Raw genomic sequence first — 26,200 nt, forward strand, 5'->3', positions numbered from 1 at the left:
CCACCGCACAGTTGCCGTTGCCATTTTTCAAGTGCTTTAAGCCCTTAGCAAAAATTACAATTTTTAAAGGTGCATCGGTATTAATTTTTAATAAATAAAATCTTATGTGATGGAGGCCCTTCCCCAATGGTCATTTCATTGCCCGGGATAATCTTCAAATTTTTGCCCTTCAATGCCTTCTCACCATCCCCACATCCAATCAAAATTGTTTTCCCTGCTCCTCCATCCCTCCTGCCCTGAAAATTTATTCCTCCCCCCTCCCCACCAGGTTCCCGCCTCGTAACTCTGTACAGAGTTCCGAAGGCGGGCGAGCGATGAACGGCGGCTGTAAAATCGGCGTGGGATGGCCGCAGGTAAGTGAATTTGCATCTAACTTAGTATAATTTGAATATGTATATGAAGGCCCCTCCCCCCCCCCAGCTGCCGGTAATATGCAGCGGGCCCTTCTCGACGTAGTGGGTCGAGGCGGGCCTCTCCCCACAGAATTTTACGGCCCCCCCGCCACGACCCACAACGTTGAGGAGCTCGTAAAATTCAACCCTAAGACAGTTTGAATATACAAGGCCAGGTCTTTTGACCTTCAGTGGCCATTTTGAAGCACATTGTCCACTTTTTTAAAAGAAAAGTTCATTTTTATAACTCTTCAGGTTGTGTTCTTGCATTTTCAATTGCTGCACTTTTTGTGAGCTTTTCTCATCAGTTTAATTTGTCCCTAATAGGAAGAGCCTGCGATCTTCCATTGGTAATTAACGTTAAATTGCATTTTAGGGAGATACTTGGTTCCATTTATAGACCTGCATCTGCCAGACTGAGCAAATCTGGTTCAACGTACAGCAACAACAAGAACTTATATTTATATAGAAGCTTTAATGTAATAAAATGTCCCAAGGTGATTCACAGGAGCATTATAAAACAAAATATGACACTGAGCTAGTAAGGAGATATTAGATCAGATGACCAAAAGCTTAGTCAAAGAGGTAGGTTTTAAGGAATGGCTTAAGGATGAAAGCGAGGTAGGAAGCCAGAAAGGTTTAGGGAGGGTATTCCAGAGCTTAGGGCCTAGGCAACTGAAGGCACAGCCACCAATGGTGGCATGGTTAATATTTGGGATGCTCAAGAAGCCGGAATTAGAGAAGCACAGATATCTCTGAGGTTGTGGGGCTGGAGGAAATTACAGAGATAGGAAGGGGCGAGGCTATGGTGGGATTTGGAAACCAGGATGAGGATTTTAAAATCAAGACTTTGCTTGACAGGAGCCAATGTAGGTCAGCAATCACAGGGGTGATAGGTGAATGGGACTTGGTGCAAGTTAAGATATTGGCAGCAGAGTTTTGGATGACCTTAAATTTATGGAGGGTAGATAGTGGGAGACCAGCCAGGAGTACATTGGAATAGTTAAGTCCAGAGGTAACAAAGGCATGAATGAGGCTTTCAGCAGCAAATGAGCTGAGACAGGGGTGAAGTCAGATGATGCTAGGGAGGTGGAAATAGGCGGTGTTAGTGATGGTGCGAATATTGAGGTCAAAAGCTCATCTCAGGGCCAGATGTGACGTCAAGGTTGTGAACATACTGACTTAATGTCAGACTGTTGCCAGGGTGGGGGAATGGAGTCAGTAGCTAGGAAACAAAGTTTGAAGCAGGGACTGAAAACGAGGGCTTTAGTCTTCCCAATATTTAACTGAAGGAAATTTCTACTCATCCAGTACTGGATGTCAGATAAGCAGTCTGATAGTTTAGCAAGTGTTCAATCATGTCAAAGGCTGCAGACAGGTCGCGAAGGACAAGGAGGGAAATTGTACCTTTGTCACAGTCACATAGGATGTTGTTTGCGACTTTGATAAAGTTCCGATGAAGGGTCACTGACCCAAAATGTTAACTCTGCTTCTCTTTCCACAGATGCTGCCAGACCTGCTGAGTGGTTCCAGCATTTCTTGTTTTTATTTTGATGAAGGCTGTATCGGCACTGCAGCAGGGGCAGAAAACTGATTGAAGGAATTCAAATGTGGAGTACCGGGGAAGATGGGCAGGGATTTGGAAGGTTCAAGGACTTTGGAGCTTGGAGACAGGACAGTAGTTTGCAAGATGGTGCGGTCAAGGGTTTGTTTTTGAGGAGAGGGGTGATGACGGCAGATTTAAAGGAAAGAGAGACTGCACCTGAAGCAAGAGAACCGTTTACATTATTGGCTAAAATGCTGCGGATCAGGAGGAAAAGTTGGTCAGCGGGTTTAATGGGAATAGGGTCAAGGGAGTAGGAGGTGGGTCTCGTGGACAAGATGTGCTCAGAGAGGGCATGAGGGGAGAGAGGAGAGAAACTAGAGAAAGATGTGAGTTCAGGGCTAGAGCAGGGGGAGCATTAGAGTAACTTTGGACTAGTGGAAGGGAGGCAGCTGATTGGATGGTCTCTATATTAGTGACAATGAAGTCCATGAGCTCCTCGCACTTAAATGGTGGAGGAGATGGAAGAGGGGTTTAAGAAGACAGTTTGCAGGGAGAAAAGAAGCCGAGGTTTATCTTTGCATTCCAGGATGATCCTGGAATAGTGATCTGTTTTAGCAGATGAGAGAAGGATCCCATAGTGTTGATTGTGGTCGAGACAGATTTGGCAGTGGATGGCTAAACCAGTTGTCTGCCATATCCTTTCAAGTCTGTGTGCTGTGGATTTAAAGGAAAGGAGATGAGAGCTGTACCAGGGGGAAAGATCTGGGTGAGAGAGAGTAGTGCTTTTATTGGGGACTAGGTGGAGGTGAGGTTGCATTTGAGCAAATCAGCAGCTGCAGCCATGTGGCAAACAGAGAACCAGAGGCTAGGCCGTTAGGATTTTGAAATGCAGTTGTAAGTGAATTGGAGGATAGTTTTTCCAGGGACGGGTACGGAAGGAGGTAGGGTTGGGGGGGGGGGGAGGGGGGGTGGTGGAAGGAGGATGTGCGTAGTGAGTGATACAAGGAAGTGATCAGAGATGGCCTTACCTGTAACTGATACGATGGGACTAGCAAGATCACGTGAGATGGCAAGGTCAAGGGGATGGCGTGAATATGGGTTGGGGAGTTTACAAGCAGGGAGAGAGTTAGGGAGGATAAGAGGACAGTGAACTCAAAGGAGAGAACATGATGAGTTGAGATGGAGGTTGAAATCAATGAGGATGAGAAGTCATTTAGTGCAGAGACTGAGGGAGGAAAGCAGTGAAGATATCTCGGTGAGAAAATTTGGGTACTTGGGAAGACAATAGAGAATGATGATTTTGAAAGAGAGGTGAGAGGAGTGGAATGTGGTGAGATGTTCAAAAGAGGAGAAAATGCCAGAGGAGTAAGGGGTCAAGCCAGGGTGTGACCTGGTATTAAGCAGCACACTGCCACCGTGATGGTCTTGGCAGGGCAAGTGGTGGAAGATATAGCCATGTGGGGAGGCTTCATTAAGTAGCAAGGTGTCATCACCCCTCAGCCAGGTTTCCATTAAGGCCATGATGTCGATGCTATCATTCACAATAAGTTCATGGATGGCAAGGGCCAGGGAGATATATAGAGGGGTGGTGAGAGCTGGTTCGCTGGCAGAGTCCACAGGGGCAGCAGTGGGAGGACTGAGTTGGACAGGAAGAAGATTGCAAAATTAGCCCCCAGTGGCTCACTGGGCTGGAAGGTCAACAAGAGAGTGGGATGAGGCAGTTGAGGTTGCTGCTCATAATGAGCCAGAACCGAGCGCCTCGCTGAGCCTGTTGGAGGATGCCAAGAGAGGCACAGAGGGAAAGTGTAGGCTCATCTAAGAGGGAGTCAAGACTGGGATGGTGGAAAGAGAACAGAAAGGTTGAGGAGTACTTGAAGGGTTTGGGTAGGGTATCGGGAGGGCAGAGTATCTGAAAGCGGAGAAGTGAAAGTAGGCATGACAATACCTGGGATCCTGATGTTGTGGCCATTTCGGAGACATGGGTAGAGCAGGGGCAGGAATGGATGTTGCAGGTTCCGGGATTTAGATGTTTCAGAAAGAACAGAGAAGAGGGTAAAAGAGGGGGGGGTGTGGCATTGTTAATCAAGGAAAGTATTACAGCGGCAGAAAGGACGTTTGAGGACTCGTCTACTGAGGTAGTATGGGCCGAGGTTAGAAACAGGAGAGGAGAGGTCACCCTGTTGGGAGTTTTCTATAGACCTCCGAATAGTTCCAGAGATGTAGAGGAAAGGATAGCGAAGATGATTCTCGACAGGAGCGAGAGTAACAGGGTAGTGGTTATGGGGGACTTTAACTTTCCAAATATTGACTGGAAATACTATAGTTCGAGTACTTTAGAGGGGTCAGTTTTTGTCCAGTGTGTGCAGGAGGGTTTTCTGACACAGTATGTGGACAGGCCAACCAGGGGCGATGCCACATTGGATTTGGTACTGGGTAATGAACCCGGCCAGGTGTTCGATTTAGATGTAGGTGAGCACTTTGGCGATAGTGATCACAATTCGGTTAGGTTTACCTTAGCGATGGGCAGGGACAGGTATATACCGCAGGGCAAGAATTATAGCTGGGGGAAAGGAAATTATGACGCGATTAGGCAAGATTTAGGATGTGTAGGATGGGGAAGGAAACTGCAGGGGATGGGCACAAACGAAATGTGGAGCTTATTCAAGGAGCAGCTAATGCGTGTCCTTGATAAGTATGTACCTGTCAGGCAGGGCGGAAGTTGTCGAGCGAGGGAGCCGTGGTTTACTCAAGAAGTTGAAGCGCTTGTCAAGAGGAAGAGGGCGGCTTATGTTAGGATGAGACGTGAAGGCTCAGTTAGGGCGCTTGAGAGTTACAAGCTAGCCAGGAAGGATCTAAAGGGAGGGCTAAGAAGAGCAAGGAGAGGACACGAGAAGTCATTGGCGGATAGGATCAAAGAAAACCCTAAGGCTTTCTATAGGTATATCAGGAATAAACGAATGATAAGAGTTAGAACAGGGCCAATCAAGGATAGTAGTGGGAAGTTGTGTGCGGAATCAGAGGAGATAGGGGAAGCGTTAAATGAATATTTTTCGTCAGTATTTACAGTAGAGAAAGAAAATGTTGTCGAGGAGAATACTGAGATACAGACTACTAGGCTAGATGGGATTGAGGTTCACAAGGAGGAGGTGTTAGCAATTTTGGAAAGAGTGAAAATAGATAAGTCCCCTGGGCCAGATGGGATTTATCCTAGGATTCTCTGGGAAGCCAGGGAGGAGATTGCAGAGCCGTTGTTGTTGATCTTTAAGTCGTCATTGTCGACAGGAGTAGTGCCGGAGGACTGGAGGATAGCAAATGTTGTCCCCTTGTTCAAGAAGGGGAGTAGAGACAGCCCTGGTAATTATAGACCTGTGAGCCTTACTTCGGTTGTGGGTAAAATGTTGGAAAAGGTTATAAGAGACAGGATTTATAATCATCTTGAAAAGAATAAGTTCATTTGCGATAGTCAGCACGGTTTTGTGAAAGGTAGGTCGTGCCTCACAAACCTTATTGAGTTTTTCGAGAAGGTGACCAAACAGGTGGATGAGGGTAAAGCCGTGGATGTGGTGTATATGGATTTCAGTAAGGCGTTTGATAAGGTTCCCCACGGTAGGCTATTGCAGAAAATACGGAAGTATGGGGTTGAAGGTGATTTAGAGCTTTGGATCAGAAATTGGCTAGCTGAAAGAAGACAGAGGGTGGTGGTTGATGGCAAATGTTCATCCTGGAGTTTAGTTACTAGTGGTGTACCGCAAGGTTCTGTTTTGGGGCCACTGCTGTTTGTCATTTTTATAAACGACCTGGATGAGGGTGTAGAAGGGTGGGTTAGTAAATTTGCGGATGACACGAAGGTCGGTGGAGTTGTGGATAGTGTCGAAGGGTGTTGTAGGGTACAGAGGGACATAGATAGGCTGCAGAGCTGGGCTGAGAGATGGCAAATGGAGTTTAATGCGGAGAAGTGTGAGGTGATTCACTTTGGAAGGAGTAACAGCAATGCAGAGTACTGGGCTAATGGGAAGATTCTTGGTAGTGTAGATGAGCAGAGAGATCTTGGTATCCAGGTACATAAATCCCTGAAAGTTGCTACCCAGGTTAATAGGGCTGTTAAGAAGGCATATGGTGTGTTAGCCTTTATTAGTAGGGGGATCGAGTTTCAGAGCCACGGGGTCATGATGCAGCTGTACAAAACTCTGGTGAGGCCGCACCTGGAGTATTGCGTGCAGTTCTGGTCACCGCATTATAGGAAGGATGTCGAAGCTTTGGAAAGGGTGCAGAGGAGATTTACTAGGATGTTGCCTGGTATGGAAGGAAGGTCTTACGAGGAAAGGCTGAGGGACTTGGGGTTGTTTTCGTTAGAGAGAAGGAGGAGGAGAGGTGACTTAATAGAGACATACAAGATAATCAGAGGGTTAGATAGGGTGGATAGTGAGAGTCTTTTTCCTCGGATGAGGATGGCAAACACGAGGGGACATAGCTTTAAGTTGAGGGGTGAAAGATATAGGACAGATGTCAGAGGTAGTTTCTTTACGCAGAGAGTAGTCGGGGCGTGGAACGCCCTGCCTGCAACAGTAGTAGACTCGCCAACTTTAAGGGCATTTAAGTGGTCATTGGATAGACATATGGATGTAAATGGAATAGTGTAGGTCAGATGATCGGCGCAACATCGAGGGCCGAAGGGCCTGTACTGCGCTGTAATATTCTAATTCTAATTCTAATTCAATAGAAGAGAGTCTAGGAGGGGTCAAGAGAAAAGAGGTTAAATAGAAAGAGCAAAAGTGGGAATAGATTGATGGGCTTAGGTCCAGAGCAGCAGCCAAAATACACGTGTGAATGGACTCTGAGACCTCACATTACAGGGTGACCAATGCAATTTGCAGATGCTGGAGTGTAAATCTCATATGAAAAGTTTTGGTCATTTTTGCCTTTTGTTCTCACTGAGAATCTGCAGAACCAGAAACAATTGGATGGCTTTGTTAAACACCGTCATTGTTCAGAAGCACTGAAAGTTGTCTTGCAACCAGGGCGGATTGCCCATGCCGAAAGGGTTCAGGATTCTTTGGGATCCTCCCAGGAAAAGGGGGCTTCTGATAGTAATTGAGCCATCCACAAGAGGCGGCACTCAGAAAATACCCTGATTTCCCATATGGCCGGTTTGTCCCTCCTAGTGAGACTGTTCAGTATACATCACCATTCAATGGTGATAACTGTGATCTGTACTTATTAGATATTCTGCAGATAATGTCTTATCAAAAAGCCCTAAAGTATTCTAAGGGGATTTTCCCTGTTCTACCAAGGTTTTCAATTTTTAAAATTCCAGTCAAGAATTTTATTTGTTGGTTTAAAAACAATCAAATTTTCCCCACCCCCAATTGACTGATTCAGGTACTTTCCATTTCTTCATTATTCACATATCTGGAAAATTACTGGTCAACATTAAGTGATATTAGTTGAAATGCTGTGGAACAGTTTTGCCAGTTTTATTATTGGAATGACCTCATTTTTAGTGAGAATTGTTGCAGGAAGAGAATTAAATACATTGAAATAATAAGTGGAACATTTCCTTCCCTTCCAATTCTGTTTTGAAACAGAGGAACATTGTTTATTCAAATGGTAAAAAAAGGGGCCTAGATTTAGGATTAGTGCCAGAAGTGTAATGTGAGGATATATAGAAGGATTTATTGTATGCAGAGTGTTATTAAGAATATGAATTGCATTACCACAAGTGGCGATTGAAGCCACTTCAATCAGGAACATTTAAGAGGGAATTAGATAAATGCTTGAAGGACGAAACATATTGAAGTGCATGGGGTACTAGGATTGGAGGAGATAGCTGCTAGTATTACTGTAGGCTGGAAGAGTCAACTGGCAATCTGTGTTAAAAATGTTATGATTCTAAGATGGGGCATGCCTCTGAAGATACAGTCCCATGGCATTGTAAAGAGGAGGTTATTCCCCCCCATGTAATCATTTTGTCTGGGAGCATGTCCTCATTTTGGCCATTCCAGTCATGTGCGAAGAACACTCACTGAAGAAGAACAGGCTCTTGCACTGGATTCCCTGTAACCACATTGTGAGTCTGTGGAGCTTCGCTCAGTCATGTTGCAGTTGGAGTTTAGCTTCATAATGTCAGCAGAGTGGAAATCCAACACAGGAGTGGGCCTTTAATCACCTGGATTAATGCAACAACAACAAAAATCCAATACCTGTCTAATTGATGGAAAGGGTGAATTTTCAAAACCACCTGTAAAAATGAAAGATGTTCCAGCATTCAAATATAGCACTTTGTTTTTTTGTTAAGCAACCTACCCTTCCAAGAGCCAGCTCAAGATCACATGTAACATGTCGCTCAACTTATTTTGTCTGTTGCCAGGCAGTATCACAATTCAAAGCTAAAGATTTTTAAAAACACGGTGGTAAAAATATTGCGCAATCACGATGCATATTTGTATTGGGTATGGTGGACCCGATTTTAACTGCGCAAGTGGATGGGTTTTGAGTGAGTTCAAATCTCACCAACAGTATTTTCAAAAAAAACTGTAGCAAAATGTGGAAGGAGAAAAAATATATTGCATTTGCTCTTTCCACTGGCTGTTTAATACCTACTGCATCTCATTTGTTTTTTCCTCTGTCTACTGTGCCAGTGGCCAAGGTAGCCAGGTGGAAAGCAGCAGAGTGAGTGGGTGAGTTGAGGGTGGTCATGACAATTTTCCTAAGCAGTCAAGCTCCCCAAAACAAACTGATGATTACCCAAGTCAGCAGGAATATGACCTAATGTAATGTAAAATGAGGATGCACAGGACTTACCAGTGTTTGTACAAGTCTCCCTTTATAACATTTCACGTTACAGTCTATCCCTATTAGTTCAGTCATTTTTGCACAAGGAAATCAAATGATCCAATGATATCAGCAAAGCAACTTAATTATAACAGTACTTGTCCTTTTTTGTGCCTCAAAGTTGAAATTATGGATAATTCCACTGTGACCTTGCGTTAGCAGGAGTAGATTATATGTGGCCATTCACATTACTATTTGTTTCCTTTAATTTATGCCTGTATTGGATGTGGTTGATAGTTGTTAAAGTCAAGTAAATACTGTTCAGTTCGATTCAGTTTCTTGTCTTATTTATTATTCTTCCTATCTTCTTGCAGGGCTGCGATAAGAAAGCAATGATTTGGGACATGCGTTCTGGTCAGTGTATCCAGTCCTTTGAGACTCATGAGTCTGATATAAATAGTGTTAGGTTAGTGGATTTAATGATTTATTCTGTAAAAGTCTTATTTCAGGCCTGAAACTGCATTTGCTGTTTATGAACTAACTTTCTCAAGTTTTTTGACAAACTGAATTACTTGTGACTGCCACAAGTTCACCACGTTCAGACCTGAGAAAACCTCAGTGTGTGTGTCATGTAAGAAATAATGATTGTGCACTGGTTCTAGTTACACGTTTAACATTGAAACTATACTTTCATAGCTAGATTATACAAAATTCTGGGTTACAATATTACACTTGTTTGTTGCAAATATGACATTGAAGTACCTTCTCTCACCACAGGTATTTTCCCAGTGGTGATGCTTTTGCCTCTGGTTCAGATGATGCCACAGTAAGTCAACTTTAATCATAGGTTGTAAATGTTTCCTTTGTGTGTTATACAGAAGAGCCTTGTTTTTGTTTTCAAAAAAGGTCCTGACAAACATGATATGATCAACAAACTGACAGTGATTTTTGTGATTCTTTCTGATAAGTTTCAATAACTTTTAGATACTGTGTAACGTTTATGTTGTGCTTTTTTGCCTCCATTGAACAATGAATGATAACAAACGGGTAGTTCTAACTTTCTGTTTGCAGGCAGTCTTCCATGTCAGTGAATTTAAATAAATCTTTTTTAGGCAGTTGTTTTAATATAGAAAATCAAGTGGAGCTTTGTGGTAATAAAAACAAGAAATGTTGGAAATACTCAGCAGGTCTGGCAGCATCTGTGGAGGGAGAAGCAGAGTTAAGGTTTCAGGTCAATGACCCTTCATCTGATGATGCTGCCAGACCTGCTGAGTATTTACAGCATTTCTTGTTTTTATTTCAGATTTCCAGCATCTGCAGTATTTTGCTTTTATTTTGGACCTTTGTGATTCCCTGGGAGAAAATGTTATTCCCACACATGGTGTCAGCTGTGGCAGCACTCTGAGTCAGAAGATTGTAGATTCAAGCTCCACTCCAGGGACTTGAGGACGTAAACCAGACTGACACTTCCAGTGCAGAATTGAGGGCGTGCTGCACCATCGGAGGAGGCGTCTTTCAGATAAGATGTTAAACCAAGGCCCAATGTGGCATCGCAGGTGGACATAAGTGGTCCCATGCCACAATTTCAAAGGAGAACGGGGAATTCTGCTGGTGTCCTGGCCAATATTTATCCTTCAATCAACATCACTAAAACAGATGAGCTGGTCATTAACACATTGCTGTTTGTGGGAGCTTGCTGTGCATAAATTGGCTGCCACTTTACAAAGTAACTGCACTTCAAAAATGCTTAATTGGCTGCAAAGAGCTTTGGGACATCCTGAAGTAATTAAAAAGGTACTTATATAAATGCAAGTCTATTTTTCTTTCCACTTACAAAGTTGCCTTGAAAACTTCCATCTGACTAAGCTGCCCATCTTTGGTTATAAAATGGGGTAGCTCACTTGGTTGCATAGCAGGCTTGAGTATTTGGCTTTGAATTAGACAGAGTTTGCTTAGCCTTTTGTCCTTCTGAGTTAGAAAATATGATAAAATAGGAAATGCTGCTTGCCAAGTTGTTGTGATATATGTTCGATAATAGAATTGGAAATCGACAGTGCCCCCAAGAAGTGCATCAGTCTTAATAGAGACCTGCCTCAGTGAGTAATCTCTCTCACTGTCCAATCCTGACTGAGTTTGAGTTTGACTGACATGTTGGATTATTTAATCTCTGGCAAGGACCCACCGTGTTCTGAAATGTTCAGAGATGGGAGCATTTCTCTCATACCTTTCCAAGTGCATCGGTCTCCAGAATAAGTATTTGGATGAAATTAAAACAGAAAGTAGTGGAAATACTGAGCAGGTCTGGCAGCATCTGTGGAGAGAGAAGCAGAGTTAACGTTTCAGGTCTGTGACCTTTCATCAGAATTGACAAAAGTTGGAAATGTAATAGGTTTTAAGCAAGTGAAGGGGGTGGGGGAAGAGAAGGGCGGCACAGTGGCGCAGTGGTTAGCACCGCAGCCTCACAGCTCCAGCGACCCGGGTTCAATTCTGGGTACTGCCTGTGTGGAGTTTGCAAGTTCTCCCTGTGTCTGCGTGGGTTTCCTCCGGGTGCTCCGGTTTCCTCCCACATGCCAAAGACTTGCAGGTTGATAGGTTAATTGGCCATTATATATTGCCCCTTGTATAGGTAGGTGGTCGGGAAATATAGGGACAGGTGGGGACGTGGTAGGGATATGGGATTAGTGTAGGATTAGTATAAATGGGTGGTTGATGGTCGGCACAGACTCGGTGGGCCGAAGGGCCTGTTTCAGTGCTGTATCTCTAAAACTAAAAAGAACTAAAGGGAAGGTGAGTGATAGGGCAGAGGGCAGGAGAGATTAAATGCCAAAGATGTCATGGGACAAAGGCAAAGGGAGTGCTAATGGTTGTGGTGAAAGACAAAGCATTAGTCCAGAGAGAGTGTTAATGGCAGAATATTGAACAGCTCTGTTCAAAAGCACAAACATGAAAAATCAAGTTTAAGGCAGACACATGGTTTAAAAAATAAATAAATAAAATCATTTAAGAAAGGCCAGTCACACACTGAAATTGTTGAACTCAATGTTGGGTCTGGAAGGCTGTAGAGTGCCTAATTATTTTTTCACCATGTGTCTGCCTTAAACTTGATTTTTCATGTTTGTGCTTTTGAACAGAGCTGTTCAATATTCTGCCATTAACACTCTCTCTGGACTAATGCTTTGTCTTTCACCACAACCATCAGCACTCCCTTTGCCTTTGTCCCATGGCATCTTTGTCATTTAATCTCTCCTGTCCTCTGCCTTATCACACACCTTCCCTTTAGTTCTCTTCCCCCATCCCCTTCACTTGCTTAAAACCTATTACATTTCTAACTTCTGCCAGTTCTGATGAAAGGTCACAGACCTGAAATGGTAACTCTGTTTCTCTCTCCACAGATGCTGCCTGACCTGCTGAGTATTTCCAGTACTTTCAGATTTACAGCATCCGCAGTATTTTGCTTTTATTTAAGTATCTGGATGGCTTCATGAGGTGGTATTCAGAGTTGATGCAGAAATGGAAATTACTAGTGATGAAAGAATGATTCATGAAGCATTATACTGTGCTTTTTAATCTTTGAGTTTGAAATTTACAGACCTGCGTGGGTCTAATTTAACATTGAATGTAGGTTCAGAAGTTCCCTATTATTCCATCGGTTAGTCCCCATCGTGGAAATGAGAAACCACAGAATTCATTGTTTCACGCCTTTAATTTGCTGGAGAAAAACATTAAAACGTACATCCTCTTTTACCTTGTCATTTTGATGGTTCTGACTTGATCCATCCAGGATAGGAATATGCAGAGAAAATGGAGCAGAGGAAGACTAAGAATAGATTTTTTTAAATCATCTATATTCCCTAATGTCAGTTTTGGAAACATTTGGGGAAAGATAGCCAATGTTTTTTTTTCTCCAGACATAACCAGTAGCTCTGAGGAATATTTGTTCCATCAATGATTGATATAAACAAAGATATCCACTCCGTGAATGGTGGGTGGGCCGGAAGTCATTCACTGTCTGTGAATCTTTGCCAACAACAGCATGCATTTATATAAAGCCTTTAGTATAACATTCCAAGGCATTTTATGTGGGGGGAGGGGGTTGCAGAGGTGAGGAGAGAAAAGATGTGAGGAATAAGGAACAGGTGCTCAGGCAAGGTGGGAGAGTTTTAGAAGTGGCTGAATGTTCACTCGTGAGTTTTTTAAGAGGAAGTGAAGTGCTTTAGGGAGGAACTGGCAGAGAGTGGGGCAATGGCAGCTGAGGTTTGTGCTACCAATGGTAGGACAAACAGATGGGGAAATGGCAAAAGACCAGAATCGTAGGACTGGAGGGCACAGGAGGCATTATTAGGCTGAAGGTGGATGTAAAGTTAAGATGGGGAGAGGCTGTTTAGGGATTTAAAGGCAAGGACAAGATTTTTAAAGTCAGTGCTCTGGGGTACAGGGATGCAGCAAACAAGAAGAGGGGATGATGCTCATTTGCAACAGAAAGGCTAGATCAGATTTAGACCTGTTCAAGGGGATGGGGGTGGGAGGGCAGGGAAGAAAGGAACATAGGAACAGCAGTAGACCATTTAGCCCCTCAAGCCTGTTCCACCATTCATTGGCTTATCTGCGGCTTAACTCCATACACCTGCCTTCGCCTCATACCTTTGGCTAACAAGCATCTATCAATCTCAGTTTAAAATTAGCAATTGATCTCGCATCAATTGTCATTTGTAAAAGAGAGTTCCAAACTTCTACCACCCTTTCTGTGTAGAAGTGTTTCCTAATTTCACTCCTGAAGGGTCTGGCTCTATTTTTTTTGACTCTGCTCCCTAGTCCTAGACTCCCCAACTAGTGGAAATAGTTTCCCCAATCTACCTTATTTGTTCCCCTTACTATCTTGAAAGCTTTGACCAAATCACCCCTTAACCTTCTAAATGCCAGAGAATACAATCCTAGTTTGTTTAATGTCTCCTCATAGCTTAACCCTTGGAGTCATTCTAGTAAATCTACACTGTACTTCCTGCAGGGCCAATATATTCTTCCTAAGATGTGGTGCCCAGAACTGCTCGCAGTACTCCAGATGTTGTCTGACCAGGGTTTTGCATTGCTGAAAATGACCTCTACCCCCGCCCCCTTGTATTCTAGTCCTCCAGATGCAAATGCCTGCATTTCATTCATCTTTTTGATTATTTCCTGTACCTGTTCATTACATTTTAATGATCTGTGTACTTGAACCCCAAGTCTCTTTGGACCCCCATTGTTTATCGCTTTTCACCATTAAGAAAGTATCCTGTTCTTTCCTTTTTAGGTCTGTAGTGGATGATCTCATATTTGCCTATATTGAAATCCATTTGCCACAGTTTTGTCCAATCATTTAAGCTCTCAATATCTATTTGTAATTTTATGCTTCCATCTACACTGCTTACAATGCCCCACATTTTTATGTCATTGGCAAATTTGGATATGTGGCTTTCTATCCCATCATCTAAGTTGTTAATGAACACAGTGAATAGTTGGGGCCCCAACACAGATCCTCGCGGGACACCACTAGTCACATCCTGCCAATTAGTGTACCTGCCAATTTCCTAACCAGGTCAATAATTTGCTTTTAATCAGATCCATCAGACATCACCTACCCTTTATAAATATATACCCTCCTCAATGAACCTAAATGATCTGTTTGTTGAGGGGCCGATTGTTTTGAACTGAAACTGGGATACCCCTTTAAAGTGACCCTTTTTACCTTGACCAATTCGAAACTGTCCAAATTCCTACAGATCTCAAAAGGAGGCCTGAAATTCTAATAATATGAGGTGTAAGTAAGACTATTGTCTTTTTTTTCAGTGTCGTCTGTATGATCTCCGTGCAGACAGAGAAGTAGCTATCTATTCGAAGGACAGTATCATTTTTGGAGCCTCCAGTGTGGACTTCTCCCTCAGTGGTGAGTCTATTGCTTAACCTACCAGTTCTAGGAAATGGGAATTACCTTCTATATGCTGAACAAAATGACATGAATTTAAATTCCTTGCATTCCAACCTTTTGTGCTGTACATTCACTTATCTGGTTGAATACCAGGAAAGGTATACGGTTAATAACGGTGATTGGTACTTTCCGTGCCATTTGGCAGTAGAATCTAGTCATCAAATGGCCTCAGGTGTTTCTTAGATACCTGACCTGTGAGTCTAATACCAGTCCAATACTTCCAGTTTGAGAGTCAAGAATTAAATACATAATGCATGGCAGGAATGGGAAGAAAGAAAATCATGTAAATATAATTCCAAGCTATTGGTGCCAGATATTCTGTACATAGCTTCAAATGTTTTTGAAGAATGAGTTTGCTAATGTTGACAGAATTTAGCAGGGTAGCCTTTTAAAGTTAACATCCTGTTTATAATTGATTCGTATCTAAGATGGTTGTTCAGTAACAGATATATTAAGACCAAATTGATATGTGTTTACTTGCAAACGATAGGGGTTTCTAGCTAGAGCTAGCATTCCTAGCTAGAGCTATGAAGTATGGTTGGAGCACTTGAGGACAAAATAGGGCTTTTGTCCATTCAGGAAGGACTGGTCTTTGACGTGGCTGAGGAGACTTCTCTGGCTGCAGTGGATCCAGAGCTACAAGGAGCAAGCATGCTATCAGGACAACAGGCATTCAAAGGGCAGCTCAAGGCAAAAGTCTTTTCTCTAACTCGCCGTCCCTATGACACCATAGCCTGACCTCTTCTCAACTTGCAAATAAAGAGACATTCCTTAATCCACTACTATCCTACTAACAGTTGAGCCCTCTCTGCCCTGACTTGACTGTCAATAATTGTCATCTGTGTGAATAAGTCAGCACCAATAAGTGCATGCTGTCCTGGATGCCTGTAACCTCCATGAATAACAAAGTGACATGTCAGAACATAGTGTCCTTATCATAATAATGGAAAGGTGCAAACAATAATCCTACTTCTTTATCACACCTCTCTCTGGGTGTCTACATGTGCCTTTCTGTCACCTGTTCTAGTGCTATTTCTAAGTGCTGGCTGAAGGCCTGATTGCAGTAGGTGGTTGGCTGCTCAGGCTGTACAGAAGGGTCATGGGACTGAGGTGGCCCCCATCTCATGGCGGCTGGCATCTGCCATGGAGCTGCTAGCTGGAGGGTGCTGCTCAGCAGCCTTATCTCGCCTCCCACACTCCAATAGCGTGGTGCCCTGAGAGAGAAGGCTGGAGGCCTGGGATGTGCTGCTGTCCCAAGTGATGTCAGTATCCGGTAGCTGGATTCCAGTGGTTCTAGTTCACTGGCCTCTGGGTCTGTGGCTCCAGTGATCAGTAGAATGACTGGTCTTGTGGCCGCGATAAGATACTGACAGCCCTGAGACCCAGAGGTTGCCACACTCTAGAAGCTATGATTCATGCAGCGTTCCATTCTGTCTCCGACTACCTCCAGAGATGCAGTCTATGCTTCCATGGAGGTGGAGGCACTGAGTGGCCTTTGGCTGCTTCTTAGATGGGAATCTACTGCCAATTTTATTGAAGCTGCCACTGCATCCAAGGAATACAAGAATTAAGAGCAGGAATAGGCCATTCAGCTCCTCGAGCCTGCACTGCCATTTGATAAGATCATGGCTGGTCTGATTGTGGCCTGAACTTCACGTTCCTGTCTGCCCCCCCCACCAATCCCCCCATGACCCTTGACTCCCTTGTTGATGAAAAATCTATCTAACTCAGCCTTGAAAATAATCAATGACCCCGCCTCTACTGCTCTCTGGGGAAGAGAATTCCAAATTAATGACCCTCGGAGAAAATAAAATTCTCCTCATCTCAGTCTACATGGGAGACCCCTAATTTTTAAACTGTGTTCCCGGTCATTGGCAGCTTTCATTGCCTCCAGTGGGTAGATGACACATCCTCACTCACTCTCCACTCCATGGGTTTTTCACAACCTCAATGAACCATCCAGTACCACATCCTCCCCACCATTATGTAGTTCCTCCTGGGTGGAAGAATCTGAACTGGTGCCTGGTGATGAGGAAGCAAGTGATGAGTTGGTGGGGATTGGGGAAGAGGAAGATGGGGGCAGGATGAAACAGCATCACCAGGGAGAAGTATCTACCCAACTGCTGCTCCTTCTCTTCGTCATCAACATTATCATCATCAGCATCCAAGCCCCACCCTGTTACCATGGTGAATCTGTGGGAAAGGAGGCTAGAAATAAAGAATGTGTTAGCTTTACTCTTCACATTAAGGAGACAGAAAAAAGTGGAAGGTGATGTCTGCTTGGTTCTTCTAAGGGATAACAGATGCACAGTATGGGTACTCTGCCACAAACCTGGCACCAATAAAATGCCAGCCCCAAGGACAAACTGGGTACCCATTAGCTCCATGGCCTTCTCAAAGATGCTGAGTGGTTTAAAGGTGAGAATGCCTTCTGTGATTATCTGCCTTTGGTGTGTTTATTTGTCTGGCAGGAAGATAGAGTAATTGAGTGTAAGGCTAGTGTTTAATTAATGTGTGTCAATGGCATATAAGGGGTGAAGTACGAGGTGTGGGATTATGAGACTGAGAGAGTGGAAGAAGTAGCTTTCAGGCTGTGAATGCCAGTTGTTGTTGGGGGAGCTGTCTATATATAGTACATGAGATGGAGTTTGAGTCACCCTAATCAGAGTGCACTGTGAATGATTAGTTTTCCGAATGTTGCTTAAGAAGGTGGTGTTTGCGCTGGTGCCCAAAGTGGGCAAGGAAGAAAAGGAGAAACTAGCCTCCCTGCAACTTTGACAGCTCTGTTGAGGATGTTGAACTTGTTTTGAGGCACTGGCCTGCAATTCTGGGTCTGAGGCACTCGGAGCCAGTGCCACCTCCCTCCAGATGGCACGAGTGACATTCCTGCCAGTCTTGATGGTCCTACATCCAAGCATCTGTGCCTCCTGCCTTCAGTCTCTTTTCAGAAGGGGTTGGAGATTGGCATTATTAAGATTTTGTGTTCTTTTCCTGGACGGGGCCCTGCCCTGGTGCCATCTGAGTGCAAATGGTGCTCATCAATCTCTACAGGTATAATAAGACTATTACTGCGGCATGCAGTGAAGTTATTTGAAAGTGAAATGAAAGAGCCAAGCGCTATTCCTCTCTTACCTGCTTATCGTCCAGTTTGCTGCTAAAGAATGCAGGCTGACCTGACTTTTGCAAGGCTGCACAAGAGTTCCCACATGTTCAGCCATTTGCTGTCATTATGCACGGGGTTAACACCAGTGACTGCCTCAATGAGAATGTGAATGAGCTGATGCAGGAAACTTGCAGGCCACTGGCAAGTACGAGTTTTTGTAAAGGTGCAACAGCAGCTTTGAGGAAATCATAGGTCAAATGGTCCACAGAAAAGTACCAGCAAAAGGTTAGTGATTGTAATTTACAATGCAAGAAGATCCCTTGCGTTTGACAGTTGTGTTGTGCAGGATTCCAGTTATGTGGAAGTGCTTTGAAACTGTAAAACGAATGTCTTAGGCACTGTGCCCCCCAGTACAGCTATAAAAAAATAACTTGCTGTCAAAAGGCCTCATAAAATATGTTCAACCAATCCAATTAAAAATATTGTTGGTAGGTCTCAGGAATTTAAACGGTGTGGGGAGTTTCCAAGAAAAATATTTTTGTTCAGTATAACCGTAGTTCAGAACAAAAACATGTTGATGACAGCAGTGAAAAGGAAATGTAATTTATTCAACGAGATGAGAGTCCAACTGAACAGTTCAACAAAATCTGAGAGAAAATGCAGAAGGGGTGTTCAATCCATCTTTATTTTTATTCGTTCATGGGATGTGGGCCTCGCTAGCAAGACGAGCAGTTATTAACCATCCCTAATTACCCCTGCGGTGATGGTGAGCCACCTTCTTGAATACAACTGAGTGGCTTGCTAGGCCATCTCAGAGGGCAGTTAAGAGTGACCACATTGCTGTGGGTCTAGAGTTATATGTAGGCCAGACCAGGTAAGGATGGCAGATTTCCTTCCCTAAAGGACATTAGTGAACCAGATGTTTTTTTATGACAATCTTGTAGTTTCATGGTCACCATGACTGATACTAGCTTTTAAGTCCAGCTTTATTTTAATTAACCAAATTTAAATTCCCCAGCTGTCATTGTGGGATTTGAACTCATGTCTCCGGATCATTAGTTCAGGCCTCTCTAGATTACTAGTCCAGTAATCACTAAGGGGGCATGAGGCCAAGAAGGCCCCTTCTACCCCATTTATATTGTTAAAGCTGGGCTGCAGTCACGAGCTCAATGACGTTCCTCAGGAGACCTAGGAAATCCCAGGGCCGTGCAGTGGGACAGGGACCTGATGTAACGGAATTCCACCCCTTTGATCCTCTTTTCTGTATCTGGGGAAGGGTGATTTCCTGGGCACATTGAAAGGACAATCTACCTATGAACCAGCTATTCCCAATGAGTTTGGTTCACAGCCCGTTGGTAAGATAGAGTGTTTCATGCAAGAATGCCCCATCTTACAGAAGACACTTGTCGTTCCCCCTTCTTTCTGCTGGTAGGAAGTTGCAGCCATGCTCAGAGTCATTAGGGACTGAGGAATGAAGGAAGCTCAAATTACTATAAAGGTAAAAATGATCAATAAAACCATACACTTGGACTATTTTCCAGGTCGTCTCTTGTTCGCTGGTTACAACGATTACACCATCAATGTGTGGGATGTATTGAAGGGAACTCGAGTGTCTATCCTGTTTGGACACGAGAACCGAGTCAGCACTTTGCGAGTTTCCCCTGATGGCACTGCTTTCTGCTCAGGATCATGGGATCATACCCTGAGAGTTGGTGTTTTTTTTAATTATTTGTTGCATAATGTCTACTTATTACATACATTATTATTGAATGGCAGAACAGGTTTGAGGAGCTGAATGGCATACTCATATTTATACATATTTAATCATCTGTGCATTTTCTCAACCTCTGGATTGATGATGCTGAACAAGAACATTTTCTACTTTGCACTCAAGGGAAAGATCCAGCACAAAGTCTCCTTTCCCTTCCTCAAATATCCCATATATCAAAACACCCCCTCCGAGGACAACCATGATACATAATGAAGAGCTGCCCAATGCCTCGCAAGGCACTGGGAGGTTAGTTTCTCTGGTACCAAGTCAACATACTCCCAGCAGCACTTAGAAGTGGCTGCTGATGCCACTACTTGTCTTTGAGTCAGCCATTTTATTCTGGTAATGGGTTGGCTGAGCTCTCAACCCACAGATGCAGGTTGTAATTGTTATCTGCTCATTGCTAACTTGTACAGATCTTTGCCCAACACTGACATAAGGACGGTGATCAGAATGATAAATTTGCAGATAAACTCAGTAGTACACTGCACACATGCAATTGCTTCAAAGTTGTGCTCTTGACTTTTGAACAGATGACATTTTTCCATGCACACATGTTCCAATTTTGCCAAATCTCCACCAGTGCATAAACAGGGCTGATTCTGCCCAACAGAATCTGGATAGTGTTCAGTCTTTTGGGGAAGATTGCTATATAAATAGAGTAAAACTGACCATATACTTAAACTATAACCTGCTCCCTTTCTGTAACAACGGTTCCCTTGTACAACTGAGTTGAAAAGTAGGTTGGCGCTCATTAGTATCAGTTGGGGAGGGCAGTTTTGTTGATTTGTAGCTTCTGAAAATGTAATTCTCAAGCCACTGAGAAGGTCCTGAATAATTCCAGGCTCATTGGCCTAGTTAGTTTTTTTTTAAAAAAAGGTTTGTTTGGTTTATTCATTGTGATGCTGAAATAAACACTAATGTTACACGAATAAAAGTACTGACTGGTCAGAATGGGTTTATTGCTGGAATACTAACCATTCCATTCTACACATTAAGAAGGATAAGTTTGGTGAAAATGCCTGTGTGGATGCTCTCTCACAGAAGTTGCATTTTACTTTATTATATACCCACCAACACCAAATGAGTGGGAAAAATCAGCACTGGAGTATCTGGGGCAGGCATGGGAAGGAAAGAAGGAAAAACGGCTAGTGGAAGCACTTGTGGTTGGCTTGGGAGAGCATGGAGTATGGGCCACAGCCAGAAGTGGAGCAGAGACTCAAGGCAGGGGAGTGGTGTGGGGTCTTGGAAAGGAGCCGAAGCTAAGCAGAGTGGGTAAAAAGACAGAGATGGAGTATTAATAATGGGGCCATGATAACAGAACTATCATGGCACGATAAATAATTGAGTTTTTTTCTCTAATGTGGTGATTGGTTGGTGGTGTCGCCTAGTTAGCATGGACTAATGTTGGTATCTGGTCTGTAGGACAATGTGATTAGCATTAACCAATTAGTAACAGTAAAGAGTCACAACCATATTGATGCTTTTTCAATATTACAGACATACAGGCAAGCAGACACCAAGCTTAATATTTTTGCCTGTTGTATGCTATTGGTAATAAAATTTTGCTGTAGTGTACTGCAAGTTAACTCTCAAAAGCCTGCAATCACGAAAGTGTAGTATGAATGTGATCACACTGTGATGACTTGGAACAGACTGACAGTTGCCCTTTTTGCTGACGGCCAACTACTGCCACAAAAACTGAATAAAGCTGGCTTTTAGTACCTATTTTTTTCGAAACCTTTAAAGCAGACAGTGAAGGAACGGCAATATAGTTCCAAGTCAGGATGGTGTGTGGCGTGGAGGGGAACTTGCAGGTGGTGGTAATGCACCAAGGCTCCTTAGACAACACTTGCCAAACCTATGACCTCTATCACCTAGAAGGACAAGGGCAGCAAATGGTTGGGAACACCACCACCTGCAAGTTCCCCTCCAAACCACACACCATCCTGACTTGGAACTATATTGCCTTTCCTTCACCGTCGCTGGGTCAAAATCCTGGAACTCCCTTCCTAACAGCACTATGGGTGTCCCTACCCTACATCGACGGCAGCGGTTCAAGAAGGCAGCTCACCACCACCTTCTCAAGGGCAATTAGGGATGGGCAACAAATGCTGGCCTAGCCAGCAATGCCCACATCCCATGAATGAATAAAGAAAGACCGTAATCTCAACCATCCATAGCTTGTGAAGACACCTGAGTGCTTCGAATAGACTACCACCTTGTAAGCACTTCCAGGCATCCAATACTCTCTCTTGACTGCTATGATTGTGTAGTATAGAGTCACTATACATCCCATGGTGGAAGATTTCCTCTGCATGCCAAACTAGTGAAATTGTGAACCCATTCTGTGTAAACAGGTTTATGATTTATGATTTTGTTGGACTGAGCATGCTAAGGAATTCTCCCCCATGAACTCCAAATATCTCAATGCATGGATGGTCCAAAATTACTTCTCCTAACACTTAGATCGTTAACAGCACAAACCAATAAAACTGAATATGCATTTATTCTTCTGTTTTGTAGATTTGGGCTTAAAGTTTCTTGAACTCGATTGTCCAATTCTGAATGAAGACTCCATTCCAGGATTTCTTGGCATTTGCAGTATGATGGCTCAACTCCTAGATCTTGTGTCTGTTTTAGGAAATGTGCAAATATTTTGGAATTGTGACATTTAACCCAGTCTGCAGTGACTATATAATTATTTAACATCCGAGAAGGAAATTAGGTAATTATGATTTTGGTATCAGTCAGTTGAACTTGTAGCAAACAAAATGTTTAGAAATAGCTGCTGCATTTTCCAAATGCCCATCAGTAATAAATTTCCCCACTTTCTAATAATGTTTCCATTTGTAAATTTTTTTTATATGCACATTTACATTAAAACTTTCATATTTCCATGACTTTGATTCCCATTCTGTTTGAGGAAAACCTCCAAACCTGAATGATTAATTGTGTTTGCTTGTAATGCTTTCTTCAGTCAATGTGGTGGCGAAAATGGGGAGAGACCCTCTGAAGGATTTTTACAAAGCACTGTTTATGTTCTATGTCTAAAAATAACTGCAAGTAAAAATCTATGGTATGACAATGAATGGACTAGATAATGAAAAGTGTAGAGAATCTGTTTAAACTAGTCCTTTCTGGAGTATATATATTTTGCAATTTGAATTGTGCTGAATAGTTACACTACTTATGGGTGGCAAAGTGCTCCTTTGTTTAAAGCTCAGCATGCCCATTTTGCCTGTACACACTTTTTGTTTTTGATACACAGAATTGTAAAATAATGTTTAATAGCAGATGACAAATCTGGAGTAGGTATATACACAATGACTGTTTGAGAACTTCACATATTGCAGCGGGAGAAAATCTAATCAAAGTTGTTGTTTAAAGTGGTAAATTGTAAAATTCAATTAATGTAATCCAATGCAGTAGATATAAATGCACTGTGAACTTTTGAAGATTTTAATTCTCTTGGTAAGAAGTGCAATATTATATTACAACATTACTGGGATCTTGACAAAAAGTAAGGCCTTCTGACTTATGTCGGGTCCTTGTTAAAGCACCTCTTTTCTGTAGGGCCAGTTGTACGATTTTGGTTTTGTTTCTGTACTTGTTTTGTGTATACTTCCAACAGTTCTTTTGGTGAACACTTGTGTAAATCTTTTGAAATGCACCAAAAATTAATAAATGGCACATATAATATTTTAAATAATGGCAGATGTTTTGACTTTTACAGCTCAGATTCCAACTGGTTATTTTAAATCATACTGATGGGGAAAGTAGGGAATTGGGTACAGACTCTACACTGCCTGATTTTTAACCCATTTAAAATAAATAGGATGATAACTTTATTACAACCATCAGGAATTTTGCTCGAGTTCATTTACTAAGAGTAGATAGAGGAAATCTTGTGCCTCAGTGCATTACCAATGAATTCTTGATTACCAGAGCGTATTGCGTCCTAACCAGAGACCCAGGAAATTGTTCAGGAGGGGGCACGATCTCAAACAAAAAGAAGAGTTGTATCAACCAACAAAGATTACTGTTATCCTAGTGGGCCCCTGCTCCTGAAAGTTACTGTGACATGAATTATGGTGCAGAAATAGGCCAGCCAATCAGAAATACTTGAAGCTGAATGATATTTGATTCCTTTTCTACATCAAAGTATATGCCATAAATCAAAAGGCAAAAAATCTTTGATTTCGTAGACTTTCTTAACTTAGAACTCCATATTTAGAGGAAATATTTTTCAGAGATTACCAAGAATATTTGACAGGTTTTTTTCCAAAACACCTTTGATTTTTATCTTAACTCCATATCATGTCCTAATTAAGTGACATCATTCCTGCTCTCAACCACTGTAATGGCTAAACAGATACCAGTTTTGTTCACATTAGATATACCTTTAATGACATTAACTATGTTACATAATTATTCAATAGGGAATTTATGGCACACTCTCCAGACTCGAACAACATTACAAACTCACAAATTTGCTTCTTATAAAATTTTAACTTGAAAGTGATTTCTAAATGCCTTAGTTTTACTTATGTTGGAATGGGCAGATGGCTACGGATAATTACAAGACAACAATGATTATCCTTGGAGCTTTGCACTGGAATTCCAGCATTTTACATCCAGAAAAGACACTAAGCAGTCCTGCTTAAAATAGCCTGCTCGTGTTCAAATCTAAACTGATCTAAGCAAAGATTGATGTTCGGAACCATCTGCTTTGAGCTGAATTAGCTTCAGTTGTATGAATATTCTCAAGTTTTTCATCAGTCTCCTAGTGGCTCTTCTCTGAACCACTTCAAGGGTTTGAATATCCTCTTTGTGCCTTGGTGCACAGAGGTGGACAATAGTACCCAAGGTGGTCTGATCAGAGCACTGTGCAGTTTGGGCACGACTCCTTCCAACTTGTACTCCACTGGTTTGGCTACATAGATCAACATTCCATTTGACTTTCTTTGTGCACCATGATTGAATATGTTGAGCATTAAGTCTATTAAACCTTAGATCTCTTACAACCTCATCTTTAATAGTTATTTCAATACAATTCATGATATACTTATGTCACTTCACCATTTTGAGGTTTTTTTTTACCTTATTTGGTCTGGGAGGGATTTTGGTTTGATTTTATATGATGTTGGGTTCAGATCACAAAGGGTCAACTCCCAGAGTAATGCAAGCTATCAAGAATAATGTTTAGGGCAAATTAGTCGAAATACTAGACAAAGCAGCCATCTAAGAGGCATATATACTCAGGCTCCACTCAGTTTTCAACATATTGTAGAGTTCTGCAGGTCATGGAGGAAGTGTGATCCATTTATGGTGTGAGCAATAATGCTGAACCCGAGGAAATATGTAGTTCAGTTTTGAAATTTATACCAGTTACCCATTCTTCTCCTCCATGCACAGTCTTTTACACTTATCCATATTACATTTCATCTAGCCCATTTTTGTAGCTCCTAAATTGTCTCATCAGTTGCAATTGCCTATCTTAGTTTGGTTTCATCTGCAATTTTGCCTTGACCTTTTGAATCCAAAGTTATTCACATAAACCAGAAATAGTGGAGGCTGAACACTGATCCCTGGGACACCTGATTCAACATTGCACTCAACATCTTTTTCTTCTTCTTCTTTGGCCTCCTTGTCTCGGGAGACAATGGGCAAGCGCCTGGAGGTGGTCAGTGGTTTGTGGAGCAGCGCCTTGAGTGGCTATAAAGGCTAATACTAGAGTGACAGACTCTTCCACAGGTGCTGCAGAAAAAATTGGTTGTCGGGGCTGTTACACAGTTAGCTCTCCCCTTGCGCTTCTGTCTTTTTTCCTGCCAACTGCTAAATCTCTTTGACTCGCCACACTTTAGCCCCGCCTTTATGGCTGCCCGCCAGCTCTGGAGATTGCTGGCAACTGACTCCCACGACTTGTGATCAATGTTACAGGGCTTCATGTCACATTTTCAGATGTCTTTAAAGCGGAGACATGGACGGCTGGTAGGTCTGATACCAGTGGCGAGCTCGCTGTACAATGTGTCCTTAGGGATCCTGCCATCTTCCACGCGGCTCACATGGCGAAGCCATCTCAAGCGCCGCTGACTCAGTAGTGTGTATAAGCTGGGGATGTTGGCCGCCTCAAGGACTACTGTGTTGGAGATGCGGTCCTGCCACCTGATGCCAAGGATTCTCCGGAGGCAGCGAAGATGGAATGAATTGAGACGTCGCTCTTGCCTGACATACGTTGTCCAGGCCTCGCTGCCGTAGAGCAAGATACTGAGGACACAGGCTTGATAGACTCGGACTTTTGTGTTCCGTGACAGTGCGCCATTTTCCCACACTCTCTGGCCAGTCTGGACATAGCAGTGGAAGCCTTTCCCATGTTCTTGTTGATTTCTGCATCGAGAGACAGGTTACTGGTGATAGTTGAGTCCAGGTAGTTTAGATAGTTTAGTTTAGAGATACAGCACTCAAACAGGCCCTTCGGCCCACTGAGTCTGTGCCGACTATCAACCACCCATTTATTCTAATCCTACACTAATTCCATATTCCTACCACATCCTCACATGTCCCTATATTTCCCTACCACCTACCTATACTAGGGGCAATTGCTAATGGCCAATTTACCTATCAACCTGCAAGTCTTTGGCATGTGGGAGGA

The 26,200-nt window shown here is 42.9% G+C and overlaps 1 protein-coding gene across 1 annotated transcript in view; it reads left to right on the forward strand.

Annotated features, from left to right (window-relative positions):
- Positions 1 to 23,233, forward strand: part of LOC137352476 (guanine nucleotide-binding protein subunit beta-5) — an 81,069-nt gene extending 57,836 nt beyond the window's left edge. The window contains exons 9-13 of the mRNA XM_068017989.1: positions 9,084 to 9,175; positions 9,487 to 9,535; positions 14,533 to 14,629; positions 19,316 to 19,482; positions 22,072 to 23,233. Of these exons, the coding sequence (XP_067874090.1) occupies positions 9,084 to 9,175; positions 9,487 to 9,535; positions 14,533 to 14,629; positions 19,316 to 19,482; positions 22,072 to 22,083 (417 nt within the window). The 3' untranslated portion in view covers positions 22,084 to 23,233. The remainder of the gene's footprint in view (positions 1 to 9,083; positions 9,176 to 9,486; positions 9,536 to 14,532; positions 14,630 to 19,315; positions 19,483 to 22,071) is intronic.
- Positions 23,234 to 26,200: the final 2,967 nt, after the last annotated feature.

The sequence above is a fragment of the Heterodontus francisci genome, chromosome 38 (assembly GCF_036365525.1).
Source record: "Heterodontus francisci isolate sHetFra1 chromosome 38, sHetFra1.hap1, whole genome shotgun sequence".
Classification (NCBI taxonomy): Eukaryota; Metazoa; Chordata; class Chondrichthyes; order Heterodontiformes; family Heterodontidae; genus Heterodontus; species Heterodontus francisci.